The sequence below is a fragment of the Engystomops pustulosus genome, chromosome 2 (genome assembly GCF_040894005.1).
Source record: "Engystomops pustulosus chromosome 2, aEngPut4.maternal, whole genome shotgun sequence".
Lineage (NCBI taxonomy): Eukaryota > Metazoa > Chordata > Amphibia > Anura > Leptodactylidae > Engystomops > Engystomops pustulosus.
Window position 1 is genome coordinate 151,631,252 of NC_092412.1, and position 16,266 is coordinate 151,647,517.

The following is a 16,266-nucleotide window of genomic DNA, read 5'->3' on the forward strand; positions in this document are numbered from 1 at the left end:
AGAAACATTTATTGGTCCAAGGGCCATAGTGTCCTACTGTACAACTTGAAGATGCACCAACAACCACCCTACAGCACAAAATGCCAATCTACAATTTATAAATGCCACAGTACAGCAATAAATACCAACCCAGCAACCAAATATTGCATTCAGAGCAGACAATAATAGTACTGGAGACCACACAGCAGGCTTAAAATACTGGAGACCTCCAGAGCAGACTGACACTGATATCGGAGACCCCCAGAGCAGACTGACACTGATATCGGAGACCCCCAGAGCAGACTGACACTGATATCGGAGACCCCCAGAGCAGACTGACACTGATATCGGAGACCCCCAGAGCAGACTGACACTGATATCGGAGACCCCCAGAGCAGACTGACACTGATATCGGAGACCCCCAGAGCAGACTGACACTGATATCGGAGACCCCCAGAGCAGACTGACACTGATATCGGAGACCCCCAGAGCAGACTGACACTGATATCGGAGACCCCCAGAGCAGACTGACACTGATATCGGAGACCCCCAGAGCAGACTGACACTGATATCGGAGACCCCCAGAGCAGACTGACACTGATATCGGAGACCTCCAGAGCAGACTGACACTGATATCGGAGACCCCCAGAGCAGACTGACACTGATATCGGAGACCCCCAGAGCAGACTGACACTGATATCGGAGACCCCCAGAGCAGACGGATACTGACTGCAGTTTTAACTACACTGCCTCATGTTAAATCAGTCATGGATGCACTCATTGGACTTTGACTGCAGCAGGGTGCAGACCGCAACTCATGGCTTGATAGGTTGCATGTGGCCTGTCAGCACGACTTGTGCACCACTCATTCTCCTTTTAGTTGAGATGAATTTGAGCTGCACATTATGCACCTGCTCAGTAGTGAACCTCCTCTGCTATAGATTGAAAGAATAAGGCACTGTTAAGGAATGTCCACATTTATCTCAAGCATCTAAAATTTCTGAAAATGTCAATGTTAACTAAATAAATTCATAGTTCCTTTACAGTCATTGTCTTCTTAACAGTTATTGTTATCCAATACCATTTGTGGAAGCTGGTATGAAATGTTTTATGAAATTCTTAAATGATTGTATGAATCTCCCCTACTTTGTTCTTGTATAGACCAGCAGTTCACTGTGTAAGATCTGAAGAAATGAAATTGGAGATTGACTTAATTTTAATGATTGTTTCCTAGGTGTGATGCTAGTAGTCCATACATTAGACCAGTCGGACACTGCCAAGAGAATGGTACTTCACTGACTCCCCCACCAGGTAGTACATTTTTTTTATATTTTTCCTTATACTTTCATATTTTGCACCAATTAAAGAGGGACTTTCACTTGCACTTGATTTTGCTAAGTTTTTTTCCCATAAAGCCATATACTTAAAGGGGTTGTTCACTTTAACCACATAATTGATATTGTTTGTGTAATGAAAAGTTATACAATTTTCCGATATACTATCTTTACCTTTTCTTTAAGTTTTTCTAAATGTGTGCTTGATGTAATGCAAAAGGAAACTTTATTTTTTTAGTTCGGTCCATGGTCATGTGATGTCATACAGGTGCACGGCTCAGTATAACACACAGCTTTGATTACAATGTGTATTATAACGAGCCGTGCACCTGTGTGACATCACATGATCATCGACAGTGTTTAACTACAGGAAGTAAACAATGAAGCTTGTGTTGCTTGGCAACACAGATCTGTTTGAAAACGGTGAGGTTTTGATATAGAAAGTATATTTGAAAATTATATAACGTTTCATTACACAATCTATATGTAAGTGTAAATAGTTGTGTATTTTGTTGTTTAAGTCCACAACAGAATTTGGTGCAAGGAAACTCTTAATTAATATCTTAAATATTATATTTGTTTATTTATTTCTTAGAATATAAAGATCCTAAAAGCTTCTCTTGGGAGGCATATCTGGAGAAGACTAGCACTCAGGCAGCCCCAGCAAGGGCATTCAAAGTGGTAAATATTTGTTGGAATACTTATTCCCTAAAATCAGAGGAAAAATGTTGCTTTTCTTTGGGCCCCTGCCCGAATAATATGTATTTGGTATATAGGAATATTGAGTTATTATCGTTCTGTGCCATGTGGCATATATTAGTAGCAGAGTTGATAATAGTAACTTGGTTATAACCTTTACTAAAGAAACTGGGTTTTTTTTACCTTTTTTTTTTTTCCCCTTCCCATTTTAAATTCAAAAATGGTCTCAAAGCATTAGTCACTCTTTAAACTGAACTTCAGTGTCTTCATAAAGTTTATATCATAGCGTATCTTTTTCAAGAATGATTTCTTGTTTTTAGCGTCCCCCACATGGTTTCCAGGCACAGATGAAAATAGAAGCAGTTGACAAAAGAAATCCTATGTTAATCCGAGTCTGTACTATTATCGAAAGAGAGGAAAATCGCATCAAGGTAACCTAAAAATAGTCTTGCAGCATCCAGTTCCATAAAACTGAGGAAACAGATATTTAATTGTTACCCTAAAAAGAAATGGTCTGCCATGTAATGTAGAAACCCCAGATACACTGGCTACATACAATACAAGGGCTTTGACATTGCTTTTTCAGAGTAGGACACAAATTAACAATATAAGTATCTTTCTTCTTTAGCTCCATTTTGATGGGTGGAGCTCACTTTATGACTATTGGGTGGACGCGGACAGTGCTGACATTCATCCAGTAGGTTGGTGTGCAAAGACTGGACATCCACTACAATTGCCTCCAGGTAATGAAACATTTGGCTTTTTTTTTAAATCTGCCCAACTATCTGAAAGATGAATCAGTTGCTCCTCACAAAGGAGATAGTGGCCCTTTATTCATACAGCACACAGAGACGCAACCCACAAAGAAAATCAAAGTTGATACTCCTTTGGTGAACAAGAACTAATTTGTATATAAACTTATGAAAGCCATATCATATGGATTCAACCTTTTCACTACTGTCATACAATGATACATGTCCTTATTGCACATACCCTGTGCAGATACCATGTGTACGGACGTCATGGCAGGGGCACACTTCAAATGGCTATATCTTCTGAACCGTGGCACCTTGAAACACAGTACCAGAGATATCCACTGTTGCAGTCAGGAGTGCAATTTTTCTATACAAATACATTTTTAAAATTGGTCTTTGTTTATTATCTGCAAACCATTTTTCTTCTAGGTGTTGCAGACAATAGCCCGATTCCTGGACAAGGTTGCCCCATTGCTGGATGTACAGGCATTGGGCATGTGCGAGGACCAAAATATGGCACCCATTATACGTATGTATACATCTGCTTGGGTTGAGCATATATACTGTTATTAACCTCTCTATATCTTTGCAAGACTAGTGCAGAAATTTAAAGCTTATGGACCTTTGTTAGGCTTGAGCCCACTTATCTCCTCTGATTAACTGATGACACTCCCCCACCCTGTAACAAGAACAAGTTACTACCCTCGGGAGAATCCCTGAAAAAAACATTTAATTATATACATTGGCATCCTGAATAATATACAACGTCAACTTCCCCTCCAGTGCCTCCAGAATTCAGTGCCGCCTGAATTCTAATATTTACAGAGCCCCCCTCCACCCCACCAATTAATTATGCTGCAACCAAACAAATGGCTTGCAAACCTGTACAATTACACATGTCAAGAGAACATCTCAAGCAGAGAAGCCCTCCTGTGCCCCCCCCCCTTTAACCCTTTCCCTGACAGACATTTATGACATTTTTGTCACGTTATTGGCCAGGGCAATTTTTACATTTTTGACATTTAAAAATAAAACTGAAATCGTAGCATAATGAATTATACTAAACCCAAACAAAAATATATTTTCTGAAAGCAAACTTATGCACATTTTCAAAATTGCATAGACATAGGCACCTTCATTCATATTATAAAACATGCATATAAATTTACATTTATAGGAAATGTTCCCCAAAAAGAAAATAATTTGCTTAATACCTCCTAAATATAATAAATGAAAATGTTCACCCCTAAAACCCATATAAAACCCCTAAGAAAAATCCTGAGATTTTAAGTGCCAGGGATCCAAAGTTTATGGCTGCTAGAATCCAGGATGTATCTCGTACGTCCTTGGCCATAGAGGTGCCACCCTGTGGGGACATATGAGATACGTCCTTGGCAGAGAAAGGGTTAATCAATTGCATCGTTGTCTTGAAGAATTAGATAAAAGTAATTATTTTATCTCCCACAGTTCTGGAAATCATTTTTGAGTACTAATACTTTGAGAGGCTGGGGCACCTTTGTGACCATAGAGATAGCGGCAATGTGGAGGGAGGAACCTGTGCAACTTCATAGCTATAATAGTATAAGAGACCATAAGTGTACAATCCGCAGGTTAAGCTGCCATTTTCTATAAATTTATATATTTTAATGATATGATTTGATGTAATGATACTGATTCTTCATGTGATCTGTTGTAGTGCTGTTGGATGTCCATATTCAGAAATAAACCTCAACAGAGAGGTCTTCTTACAAGATCGTCTTAGTGGGGAACGACCACTACCATCCCAAAACACTTTAAAAACTCGAAGACCAGGGACACCAAACCTTGTTCCTGACCCTCCACCTGATTCTCCGCAGTCCAGGTAATTTTAATTAGAATGTTTTAGTAGTAATTTTTTGTTTATTAATTAGATTTAAAGAAGTGACCTTATCTTGAATTTCAGGATTTGAAGAGTTGTAGATGTTTACCGTTTCTACTTGAGTATAAGCTGAGGCACCTAAATTGTACCACAAAAAACTGGGAAAACATATTGACTTTAGTATAAGCCTTAGGTGGGAAAAGCCTTAACTAAGAAAATGTGTTGCATCAGCCTCCCTTCTCTAAAACAATAATGCAGCAGACACAGGGCCCCTCGTCATAAAAAACATTTATTTTGTACTCAACTCCAGCAAAACCGCAGCTTTCTCTTTTCCCGTGGCTTCTGGTGCAGCAGGCAGATACAGTTATGTGCGCTCTGACCACGAACACTGTATGAGGTGGCAGTGGCTCCTGTTGACATCATAGATTGTGTGCAGACCCCACAGATTTGTCTTTTTCCGCAATGCTGTGGTAATTGTATGCGTAACTTGCATGTATATAATTGATTTTCTTCATGCAGTCATGCAAAAGTGCTGTATGACTGTATATGCTAGAAGAGAAGTAATCAGAAGCCCAAGGGTTAAAATACCCTATAGGGTCTAAAAATAGCAAAAAAAAAAAAAATTCATAAAGTTAACTTTTGGGCACGTGGATCAAAATATCAATCAAAGTACAAAACCATTATTCCCTCAGGGAATACTGTCCCAAAAAAAGTCCCAGTAAAAAAAAAAAAAATGCATTAATAAAAATGCCCATAAGCCCCATAACATGTAAAGAGACATAAAATTCACAAACTCCACATATATAGTTTCACCACGTCTGTAACAACCCGTAGAATAAAAGTAAATAATTATTGAACCCGCACGATGAACGCCATTTAAAAAAAACTGTTAAAAACCTGCTAAAAATGATGGTTTTTTAACTATTTCATCCCACAAAAGATGCAATAAAAAGTGCAAGTACAACATGTGCTGCAAAAAACAAGCCATCAACCAGCTCCATAGCTAAAAAGTAAAAATGTTATGCCACTCGGAAGACGGCGATACAAAAATGATAGATTTTGTTCCCACATTAGAGTTTTATTTGGCAAATTTAGTAAAACCTAAGAAAAAATATTCAAGTGTGGTATCCCCGTTATCGTATTGACCCATAGAATAAAAATAACATGATTATTAGGCTATATGGTGAACACCCCCCCCAAAAAAGTTAAAAAATCCAGCACAGAATTGATGCTTTTCTACTCCTGCCCTCGAAAGTTCATAAATTTTCAACAATAGGAGATACCAACCCCAAAATGGTAACAAAGGAAAAAGCCTCTCATCATCTCATCCCACAAAATAATTGCCAATAACGAAAAAAGCTAAAATTTTATAGCCTGCAAAAGGGGCCAATGAGGAAACTAAAATCCTGGCAGCTGCAGGGTGCTCCTTCCTTTCTGCACCTCGCTGTGTGCTCATAAAACAAGTAACGGCCACATGTGGGGGGTCTCTGTACTCGGGAGAAATTGTATAACTAATTTTAAGATGGTTTTGGTGTAAATTTTAGGGCTTAATGAACGCATAACCGACATAATTTTACCATTCTAAATTTCACCTCCATTTTGATGTAATTACTATGAAGATCTCAAGGGATTAACAATCGTCCTGATAATTTGAGGGGGCAGATTTGAAAATGGGTTGATTGTATAAGGGTTTTTAATGCTAAATATTTAAAATTTCATTCAAAACAGTATTTATCCCCAAAATGGTCAATTCTGAAAATACTGAAAATTGATATTCGATTTGTAAGCCGTAATTTATCCAGACATTTGAAAAATTATGAAAATATAAAGTAAACATATGGTAAATGTTATTCAGCAACTTATTTAGGTGGTAAATCTATCTGCCTGAAAATGCAATAATTTCAAATTTTGAAATGGAAAATTTTCAAAAAATTCCTCTCTTTTTTTTCGTAAATAAACGCAAAACTTATGAGCCAAAATTTACCACTAAAGTGTAGAACAACATGTGAGGAAAAAACAATCTCAGAATCGCTTTGATAAGTAACAGTGTTCAAAAGTTATAACCATATAAAGCGACAAAAGTTGGAATATAAAAAAATGTTGCTGAGCCTTAATCTACTAAATGGCTGCGTCTTGAAGGGGTTAACCTCTTCACGCTCTGCGATGGAAATATCCGCCGCAAAGCTATGAAGGCTGAGCCCTCTTCATCCAGAGATGGGCTTTGCTGCATATTGCATGGGCGCCGCCATCTTTCTTCAGATCATCGCACCCCCGAACGTCATTGGGGGGCGGCGATTGGTTGCCAAAATCGTCGGCTCATTTTGCTAAAAATTACACCTCCCCCAGCTCCATACACCGCGGTATGCAAAAGTTATTAGCGTCAGAAGATAACAAACTTTTCTTTTTTGTACACATTCGTTTAATTTTTGAAAATGTATTAAAACGCAATAAAACCTATATAAATTTGGTACCACCGCGACCGTACCTAACCAAAGAATAAAACAGAGGTGTTATTTGGAGAGCACGGGGAAAGTCATAAAAACAGAGCTGAATGTAACGCACATGCGTTTTTGTTTCAATTTTTCCAATTTTTTTTCCAGCTTCCCAGTACACGGCATGGAATAATAAATATCATCAAGGAAAAGTAGAATTTGTTACACACAAAATAAGCCCATACACTGCTCTGTACACGGAAAATGAAAAGGTTATGGATTTTTGAAGGTGGAGAGTGAGAAATGAGCGAAAGAAACCCTACGTCCTTAAGGGGCTAAAGGAAATCAACCAAAAATCAAACAAACACAAAAATAGAAATACTCGCCTTTTGCTCTTCTTCATCTCAATCTTGGTGCTGTCAGTCACTTGTCTTGACACACAGCCAGGATCACCTAGAAAAGATAGTTATAATCAGGTTCGTGGGACAAGATGTCTTTCTTTTCTAGGTGATCCCGGTGTGTCAAGACTACTGACTGACAGCGCCGGGTTCAACATCAATATTTCTATTTTTTTTAAGCTGATTGATTTCCTGTAAGCTACTAATTGACAAAAGCGGGTTCTGGCCAAGCCTGCGCTGCCAATGACTAGAAGATTGCCATGACGCTGGAATTGGGAGCTGGAGGAGGGCAAATATCCACAGAGAATGAGGAAACAGATTCTCCTCTATTTTCTCTTCGTAGTGTATGGGAGGCTGCTAGACTTTCTAGGCCAGGCCTGAAACAAATTAAAATTATAGTGGAGTGGAGTTGTTACTTTTTGTTTTTATTTATTGAACTAATGTTCTTGTGACATCACAATGTTAAATTGCCCACTTCTGAATTGATAATATAACAAACTGCAGGGAAACTGGTAAGATCAACCTGACAGCTCTAACAGACAGTATGAAAATGCAATATTGTAGGTTTTGGATTTTTTTAAAGGCAGATAGCAACAAAAAAATATATACAGAAACATTTCAACAATGAAGATTTCTATTCAACTCCTCTAGAAAGTCTCCAATTCCTGCAGATGAGCATTGGGGACAAAGCAACATGTGGGAGATGGCTGAATGGCTAGAAGATGAAGCGGACACAAAGCCACAAATTAAAAAGTGAGTTTTTAGTTTTTATTGTTTTTTTTTTACTTTTTCGCTATTGCAGAAATTGGCTCATTTGTTGAAAATGTTAGAAAATTCTAAACTGTCTTTAACATACTTGTAAAGATAACTGAGGTACCAAATAGGAGCATATTTACCTTTTACTTACTTCTCCCCATTGTCCTGATGGTGAGGTTTACAGGTTGCCTAGGTCTGCACTAACACACAGCAATTGCTCTAAGATGCCTCACTAGGCATTTGCTGGCTGCACCAAAGCTATTTCCTGCTTCTTATGGTTTTTTAAAACTCTGTTTGTGAATGTTTTTCTAGATCTCTGCTTGCTGTCCTGCTATAGAAATATGCTATGTTTACTTCCTGTATCCATGATCATGTGATGTCACACATCTTCAATTAGACTGTGTGTTATAACGAGCTGTGCATCTATGTGACATCACATGACCATGGACCTTCAGTTTTTCAGATGCAGTTATTACAGGTTCTCAATGTCCACCGTTGGACCCTGTCAGCTCAGTAACCATACCATCTTCTCTCAGCACAGAGTATAGATTAGAGAGAGGAAACAAATGACTTCCACATAACTGGAGATACACTTTAAACTGAGTATTAAAGGGGTTTTCCCATGAAAGAAAATTCTCAAATCTCAACCCCCTAGTGATGTTAACACAATAAAGATCATTTTAACTCTTTACTTCACAATTTTACTCTGTTTAATTGCTGTTTTAGCCCCTATCACTCCCCAGGCTGGTCAGTGAAAAATTCCAAGGTGTGGGCAGGGACTCTCTAAGCAGACACCTTATGATCCCTCTAGTTCTCTGAGCTGACAATGTGGTTAGATTTTCAGGGTACAAGGTTTATATACACTTTCATTTAGCTTCTTAACATTGTACTACTAACTGACACACAGAAAGAGAGATGAGACGGATCAGAGATGATGAGATCCATGAGATCCATTGCACACAATGACAGTCAGCTCTCCTACATCTCTACTATCCCTTTACACACTAGATCTGCTGTGCCTTCCTCCCCAGATAAAGAATTTATCTGCCTGTAGCTCATAGTTCTCCTCACGGCAGGAAGTCGGTGTCTGTTTCAGAGTGAGCTTCGTCCTGGACTGTGGGGGCGGGGATAGAGTGCAGGGAGCAGAGAGAGAAACTCCGCTCCACTGCCGTCACACAGAAATCCAAGATGGCTTCCATGCCCCCAAGTCAGAAGTTACAGGGTCGTGTCTAGGGGAAACTGAAACTGTACACCAGGACTGAAAGAGATAGGTTGAAATTATATCTGTGAAATGTTGTATTTTTGTTCATAACAGTGAATTAGAGAATGTGTTGTTTTGTTATCCGAAGTACATTAAAGAAACTTATCTTCGTGGGAAGATAAATGATTAAGCTGTTTTATTTAAATGATTATTATCACTTCCCAATATTTTTCTAGGGGTGCACATACATATATCCGTCTGCAGTTGATTAAACAAGAGACAGATGGTACAGGTATTTATAATTTTTTTAAATTATGTCAGTGTTTATGATGTTTTAGTTTTAAAATATTTATTACCTTTTTTTGTCACACCCGTAAGGGGCAAGTACAATGCACTGCAATATTTCTGTATAGCAGTATAGTGCACCTGTAAGCAGATGCCTATTAGACCTTGTTTCTAGCATTCCTGCATGACAAAGTCTAAAGAAATATCCCTAAAATATCTGGATTATCAAATGAAAATAAACCTGAATATAAAAAACTTGTTATCATGAACATGATAATGAACTGTACCAAGATAAAAAAAATAATTACCTATAAATACAATCCACAAAAAAATAACTGTGTACATTTGGTCATCCATGATCACCACGAATACAAATGACAAATCATACTACCAACCATAACTACCTACCACAATCATATGGTATGCCAATATACCATACACTAATATCATAACTACTACCACCATTTGTAATGTAGCCTGAACACCATAATAATTAGGAATTGGCCACCACATGTACCAATATATACCCAACACGCAATCCAACACTGTTACACGTTTCACACAATCCTCTCTCGGGATGCCTACAGGACAGTCCGTAAGCCATTGATAGGTTTGTTGACTTCCTGCGCAACAGCTAAGAACCACTAAATATATTTGGAAGGGGGGGTGTGACATAAGTGGCTTTCCCAAGGAAAAAGTAAATAGGTTGAGGCTGCTAGAATCTAAACCACTCAACTGTGATGATGAAAGAAACAAAGTATTTCACCCTTAAATTCCTGTGCTCGTTATGTCTCAGTCTGTACAGTAAAGTGGATACCACAGGAAGTGTAGATTCTGGAAGGTTTATCATGAAAACCGGTTTAAAATTTTTTTTTGATGAAAGTGGTTTATAAAAACTACATAGTAGTTACAATGGTATGCCATTGGAGAAAACATCTTCCAGAAATATTCCATGTTGTATGTTTGTGTATTCATACATATGATAAATTTGTACATTTATGTACAACATGTTTCTGTCATACTTTGCCCACTTTGTAATAGCTGCATATGTAGTAATTGTCACATGAAAGAAAAGCCCTAATGTTATATGATTTCTCATAATAATAATTATTATTATTTGTTTTATTTATATGGTGCCACCATATTCCGTAGCGCTTAACATAGGAGACATGTACAAAATATCTATAAGGATATTCCTTTATAAGATTGTCACATCACTAGCTTTCAGTAATTCTTCATGGAAAAATAATGATGATTTCAATTGTGTGGTTTTCCTCAGACTGTGAACTAAGTTTAGAGCAAGCTCTTCATCAATCAGTTTTCATGACATCCTTGTCCCCTGATCCTGGTCATCGTATCCATTTGTGCTGGGAAAAGCAATGCCACCTGCTTCCTGAAGTGTCAGCGTATACTGCAAAGACTGTCAGCAAGTGGAATGCCGAAGAAGTAAGATTGTATTATTTTTTTTTTTTAAATAATAAAAACTACAAAATTATAAGGTTGGCCTTAATTATAAGAGTAGATGTGTGTGTACACATCTATTCTTTATTACAGCTCCAGGAAAAGTTGAAGAAGCGTTTAGGGCCTACAGGGTGACTATTCAGTTTTCAGTTCTGTGGAAGCCCTGATTTTTTATTTATTTTTTTTTTTTAAGAAAAATACATTTTTATTGTGTTTTTCAGTTAGACAAGGTACATGCAATGAAGTAATCAAAAATCGTGTTCATGTGATGTGGTTATGAGACATATTGAACATAGCATGAAAGCACAATTAAAAAATAAACTGAAAAATAACAGGAGGAAACAACTAAACTAGTTACAAGGAGACCTAATTTGTAGCTATTGGTATTGATGGTAGATGATTAAGTATTCATATAGTTAGACATTGATAGTGTTGTATGAAGAGCTGAGCCAAATTTTGTATCGGGTTGGACCCCCTTTTGCCTTCAGAACTGCCTCAATTCTTCGTGGCATAGATTCAACAAGGAGCTGGAAGCATTCCTCAGAGATTTTGGTCCATATTGACATGATGGCATCACACAGTTGCCGCAGATTTGTCGCTGCACATCCATGATGCGAATCTCCCGTTCCACCACATCCCAAAGATGCTCTATTGGATTGAGATCTGGTGACTGTGGAGGCCATTTGAGTACAGTGAACTCATTGTCATGTTCAAGAAACCAGTCTGAGATTATTCCAGCTTTATGACATGGCACATTATCCTGCTGAAAGTAGCCATCAGATGTTGGGTACATTGTGGTCATAAAGGGATGGACATGGTCAGCAACAATACTCAGGTAGGCTGTGGCGTTGCAGCGATGCTCAATTGGTACCAAGGGGCCCAAAGAGTGCCAAGAAAATATTCCCCACACCATGACACCACCACCACAAGCCTGAACCGTTGATACAAGGCAGGATGGATCCATGCTTTCATGTTGTTGACGCCAAATTCTGACCCTACCATCCGAATGTCGCAGCAGAAATCGAGACTCATCAGACCAGGCAACGTTTTTCCAATCTTCTACTGTCCAATTTCGATGAGCTTGTGCAAATTGTAGCCTCAGTTTCCTGTTCTTAGCTGAAAGGAGTGGCACCCGGTGTGGTCTTCTGCTGCTGTAGCCCATCTGCCTCAAAGTTCGACGTACTGTGCGTTCAGAGATGCTCTTCTGCCTACCTTGGTTGTAACGGGTGGCGATTTGAGTCACTGTTTATCAGCTCGAACCAGTCTGCCCATTCTCCTCTGACCTCTGGCATCAACAAGGCATTTCCGCCCACAGAACTGCCGCTCACTGGATGTTTTTTCTTTTTCGGACCATTCTCTGTAAACCCTACAGATGGTTGTGTGTGAAAATCCCAGTAGATCAGCAGTTTCTGAAATACTCAGACCAGCCCTTCTGGCACCAACAACCATGCCACGTTCAAAGGCACTCAAATCACCTTTCTTCCCCATACTGATGCTCGGTTTGAACTGCAGGAGATTGTCTTGACCATGTCTACATGCCTAAATGCACTGAGTTGCCGCCATGTGATTGGCTGATTAGAAATTAGGTGTAAACGAGCAGTTGGACAGGTGTACCTAATAAAGTGGCCGGTGAGTGTGTGTATATATATATATATACATTTTTTACAGTTTTTTTACATTTTTTTTTCAGTAAAGCTAAAACACAATAGCTAGGTGGTAAATAAGAGTGTATGTGTCAGAGTGCATTGCTGACAAATGTACATACCAGAGAACACTAGAGAGAGAGGGACTGCACTGCCTATTTTTATAAGGGTATTCTTATTTTTTTTTTATTTTCTCTGATTTGTAGGTTGCTTTATTTGTCCAGCAGCTACCAGGTTGTATGGAGCAAGCATCTGTCTTCAGAGAAGAGGTAAAATACTGTGCACTTTACCTTTGTATCCTGCATATATAAATATGGGTCTTATGAGGGAAGATGGTTTTTGCATATTTCTGCTGAACTGACTAGAGGCTTAGATAAAATACATAACTGATATATTTCATACTTTTTTGTTTTCTGATGATAGTTTTTGTTTTATTTCTTGTACATGATAGTAGATGCGACCATCTAGTTTGAGTTACCTCTTCATTCTGTTAACAGCATTACAGATTTTCTTTATCATACCCACAAAGAACTTGTAGAATGGAGACTACTCCATTCTTCCCGTAAAACTTCCCGTGGAAACTTCCCGTAATATAAAATTTTTCATCAAATACCATCACAAAAAATGTTCTAAAAAGTGATCAAAAAAAGTTATGTTCCCTAATATGATACGACTGAAAAGAACAACTATTTACGCAAAAAATAAGCCCTCAACCAGATCTGACAACAGAAAAATACAGAAGTTATGGCCCTAAAAAGTTGTCGATAGTAAAAAAAAAAAAAAAAGTGATTTCCTCCAATATTGTTTTTGCTCAGTAAAATTTATATATAAATGAGGTATCACCGCAGTTGTAGAGAACCAGAGAATAAAGATAAAATATTATTTTTATGTTACGGTGAGGGGGGAAAAAAAATGCTAAAAATCCTAAATAAGAATTGATGATTTTGTTTATGTGTCCCCCTTGAAATACAGGCGGTCCCCTACTTAAGGACACCCGACTTACAGACAACCCATAGTTACAGACAGACCCCTGTGACCTCTGGTGAAGCTCTCTGGATGCTTTACTATAGTCCCAGGCTGCAATAATCAGCTGTAAGGTGTCTGTAATGAAGCTTTATTGATAATCCTTGGTCCCATTACAGCAAAAAATGTTTAAACCCCAATTGTCACTGGTGCCAAAATTCTTTTTGTCTGGTTCTACAATCATAAAATATACAGTTTCGACTTACATACAAATTCAACTTAAGAACAAACCTCCAGACCCTATCTTGTACGTAACCCGGGGACTGCCTGTAGTTAAAATCTCATGAATAAGCTTTAGACCCCCAAAAATAATTATCTATACAGTGTATCTCATCCTGCAAATAATAAGCCTCATATGTTCGCATTACCAAATAAAATAAAATGTATAGCTTGTACAATGTGACAATACAAATCTGCTGTGAATAGCAAAACTTCTATTCTATGCCTGGCCTGTCAGTACACTCGGGAGAAATTGGGCATCAAATGTTGCAGAGCGTTTTATCATTTAATTAGTATGAAACTGTCAGTTTTGGCCTAAATGAATTTATTTTCCCCCAAAAAATCTAAAGTTTCTAAATCGCAGGTCCATATTGTTTTAACTCATGTGAAACACTTAAAGGGTTAATAGACTTAATAGAAGTTGTTTTATATACGTTGAGGGGTGAAGTTTCTATAGTGGGGTAATTTATGGGGTGTTACTATTATTTAGGCCTTTCAAAGTCACTCCAATAAATTGGTGAATTAAAAACAGGAAAAAGCAGGACAGCACACATTGTACCAGTAAATTTTTTTGGATTTTAAAACATAAAATACTAATGATAAACTACTTTTAACAATTACCGTATATACTCGAGTAGAAGCCGACCCGAGTATAAGCCAAGGTACCTAATTTTAACACAAAAAACTGGGGAAAAAAACTATTGACTCGAGTATAAACGGAGGGTGGGAAATGCATTGGTCCAAGCCTGCCCCCAGTATATACCCAGCCAGTGCATCCCTCCCAGTATACAGCCTGCAGCCCCTGCCCCCCGATGTATAATCTGCAGCCCATGCCTCCCAGCATATAGCCTGTAGGCCCCTGTCCCTAGTATACAGCCTGCATCCCCCAGTATGCAACCCCTCACGAGGAATGCCCAGCCTATAAGGAAAAAAAAAAGTGTACTCACCTTTCAACCCCTTCTCCGAGAGGTCCTCTTCTGTCCATGCTCCGGCTCCCTCTTTCCGTGCGGTGTAGTTGCTCGAGCTGTGACATCTGCAGCTCCCTGACATTCTAGTGTGTGCGCGCCACCATCGGCACACAATGTGATGTCAGCGAGCCGCTGATGTCACAGCTCGAGCGACAGCACCGCACGGAGAGAGGGAGCCGGAGCATTGATGGACAGAAGAGGTCCTCCCGGGGGGCGTCGGAAGGTCAGTACACTTTTTTTTTTTTATATTCGAGTATAAGCCAATTTAGGGTTTTTCAGCACATTTTTTGTGCTGAAAAACTCTGCTTATACTCGAATATATACGGTACATGCACATTGCTTATTTGTTTCTGTTTTTGGTGTTGCTAACATTTTCTAACCCAGAGGTTTTTTTTTTTCTCAATTCCCACAGCAAATTGATGGCCAGGCCTTTCTTCTGCTTACTCAGACAGATTTGGTGAAGATCATGGGACTCAAATTAGGACCAGCTCTAAAAATCTACAACTCTATTCTTATGTTTCACAATTTAGCTAAAAACTAATAAGATAACAGTCAGTGACATGTAAAAAGAACTAAGACTCATGTCAGTAGCTATGAGTTCTTCAGATACATACTTCCATTACTTTGCTTACATAATATTAACATCTAATGGAAAACAATGCGGAACTGGTGTTGGACAATATGGTTTGGTTCATTGCTATAAAACCTGTTTCATCAGTGTGCCTAAAGCACTGAAGAGCGGATCAATTTGCTGCTGTGGTGCCTTACTGCTTGCATCCTAGTGATTTGTACACTAGGGGTTAATTGTAGAAGAATCTTTTTTTTGCTGTTTTTGCCTCAATGTAGTAAAATGTATGTTGTCATTTCTGTGTCTATAGTTTACAATGGATATACAATAATGTTGATTGTGTGGGTTAGAAACTCTGCTTAAAAAAAAACCCTGCTATTTGGGGTATACAGATCCCCCAAAACGGACACACTGGGATTGGAGCAGAAATCACTACAGAAACTATGTTGATTTTACACAGATTTCTTCCTATGCACTTCAGCAACAAAAAAGAACTGCTATTTGAGGTATACAGATCTACATACTAGACGCTACAGACAGCACATGCGGTGTAAAGTGCCTAGATTGCAAATGGCTGCCTGTTTTTATAGGGCTGTGTGACATCACATAAGCCTGCAGGTCGCTGATTGGCGTACAGGTCTGCACATGTCATTGAGGGTGTTCCTTTCTCCTTCCCAGAGTTCTCTG

The 16,266-nt window shown here is 38.6% G+C and overlaps 1 protein-coding gene across 5 annotated transcripts in view; it reads left to right on the forward strand.

Moving 5' to 3' along the window:
- LOC140118691 (lethal(3)malignant brain tumor-like protein 3) overlaps positions 1–15,874 on the forward strand; it is a 58,313-nt gene extending 42,439 nt beyond the window's left edge. For all 5 annotated transcript variants that reach the window (XM_072136898.1, XM_072136899.1, XM_072136896.1 and 2 more), the window contains 11 exons: positions 1,214–1,290; positions 1,909–1,994; positions 2,333–2,443; positions 2,641–2,755; positions 3,197–3,296; positions 4,464–4,628; positions 8,107–8,208; positions 9,649–9,704; positions 10,977–11,143; positions 13,008–13,070; positions 15,424–15,874. In XM_072136898.1, the coding sequence (XP_071992999.1) occupies positions 1,214–1,290; positions 1,909–1,994; positions 2,333–2,443; positions 2,641–2,755; positions 3,197–3,296; positions 4,464–4,628; positions 8,107–8,208; positions 9,649–9,704; positions 10,977–11,143; positions 13,008–13,070; positions 15,424–15,552 (1,171 nt within the window). In that variant the 3' untranslated portion in view covers positions 15,553–15,874. The remainder of the gene's footprint in view (positions 1–1,213; positions 1,291–1,908; positions 1,995–2,332; positions 2,444–2,640; positions 2,756–3,196; positions 3,297–4,463; positions 4,629–8,106; positions 8,209–9,648; positions 9,705–10,976; positions 11,144–13,007; positions 13,071–15,423) is intronic.
- Positions 15,875–16,266: the final 392 nt, after the last annotated feature.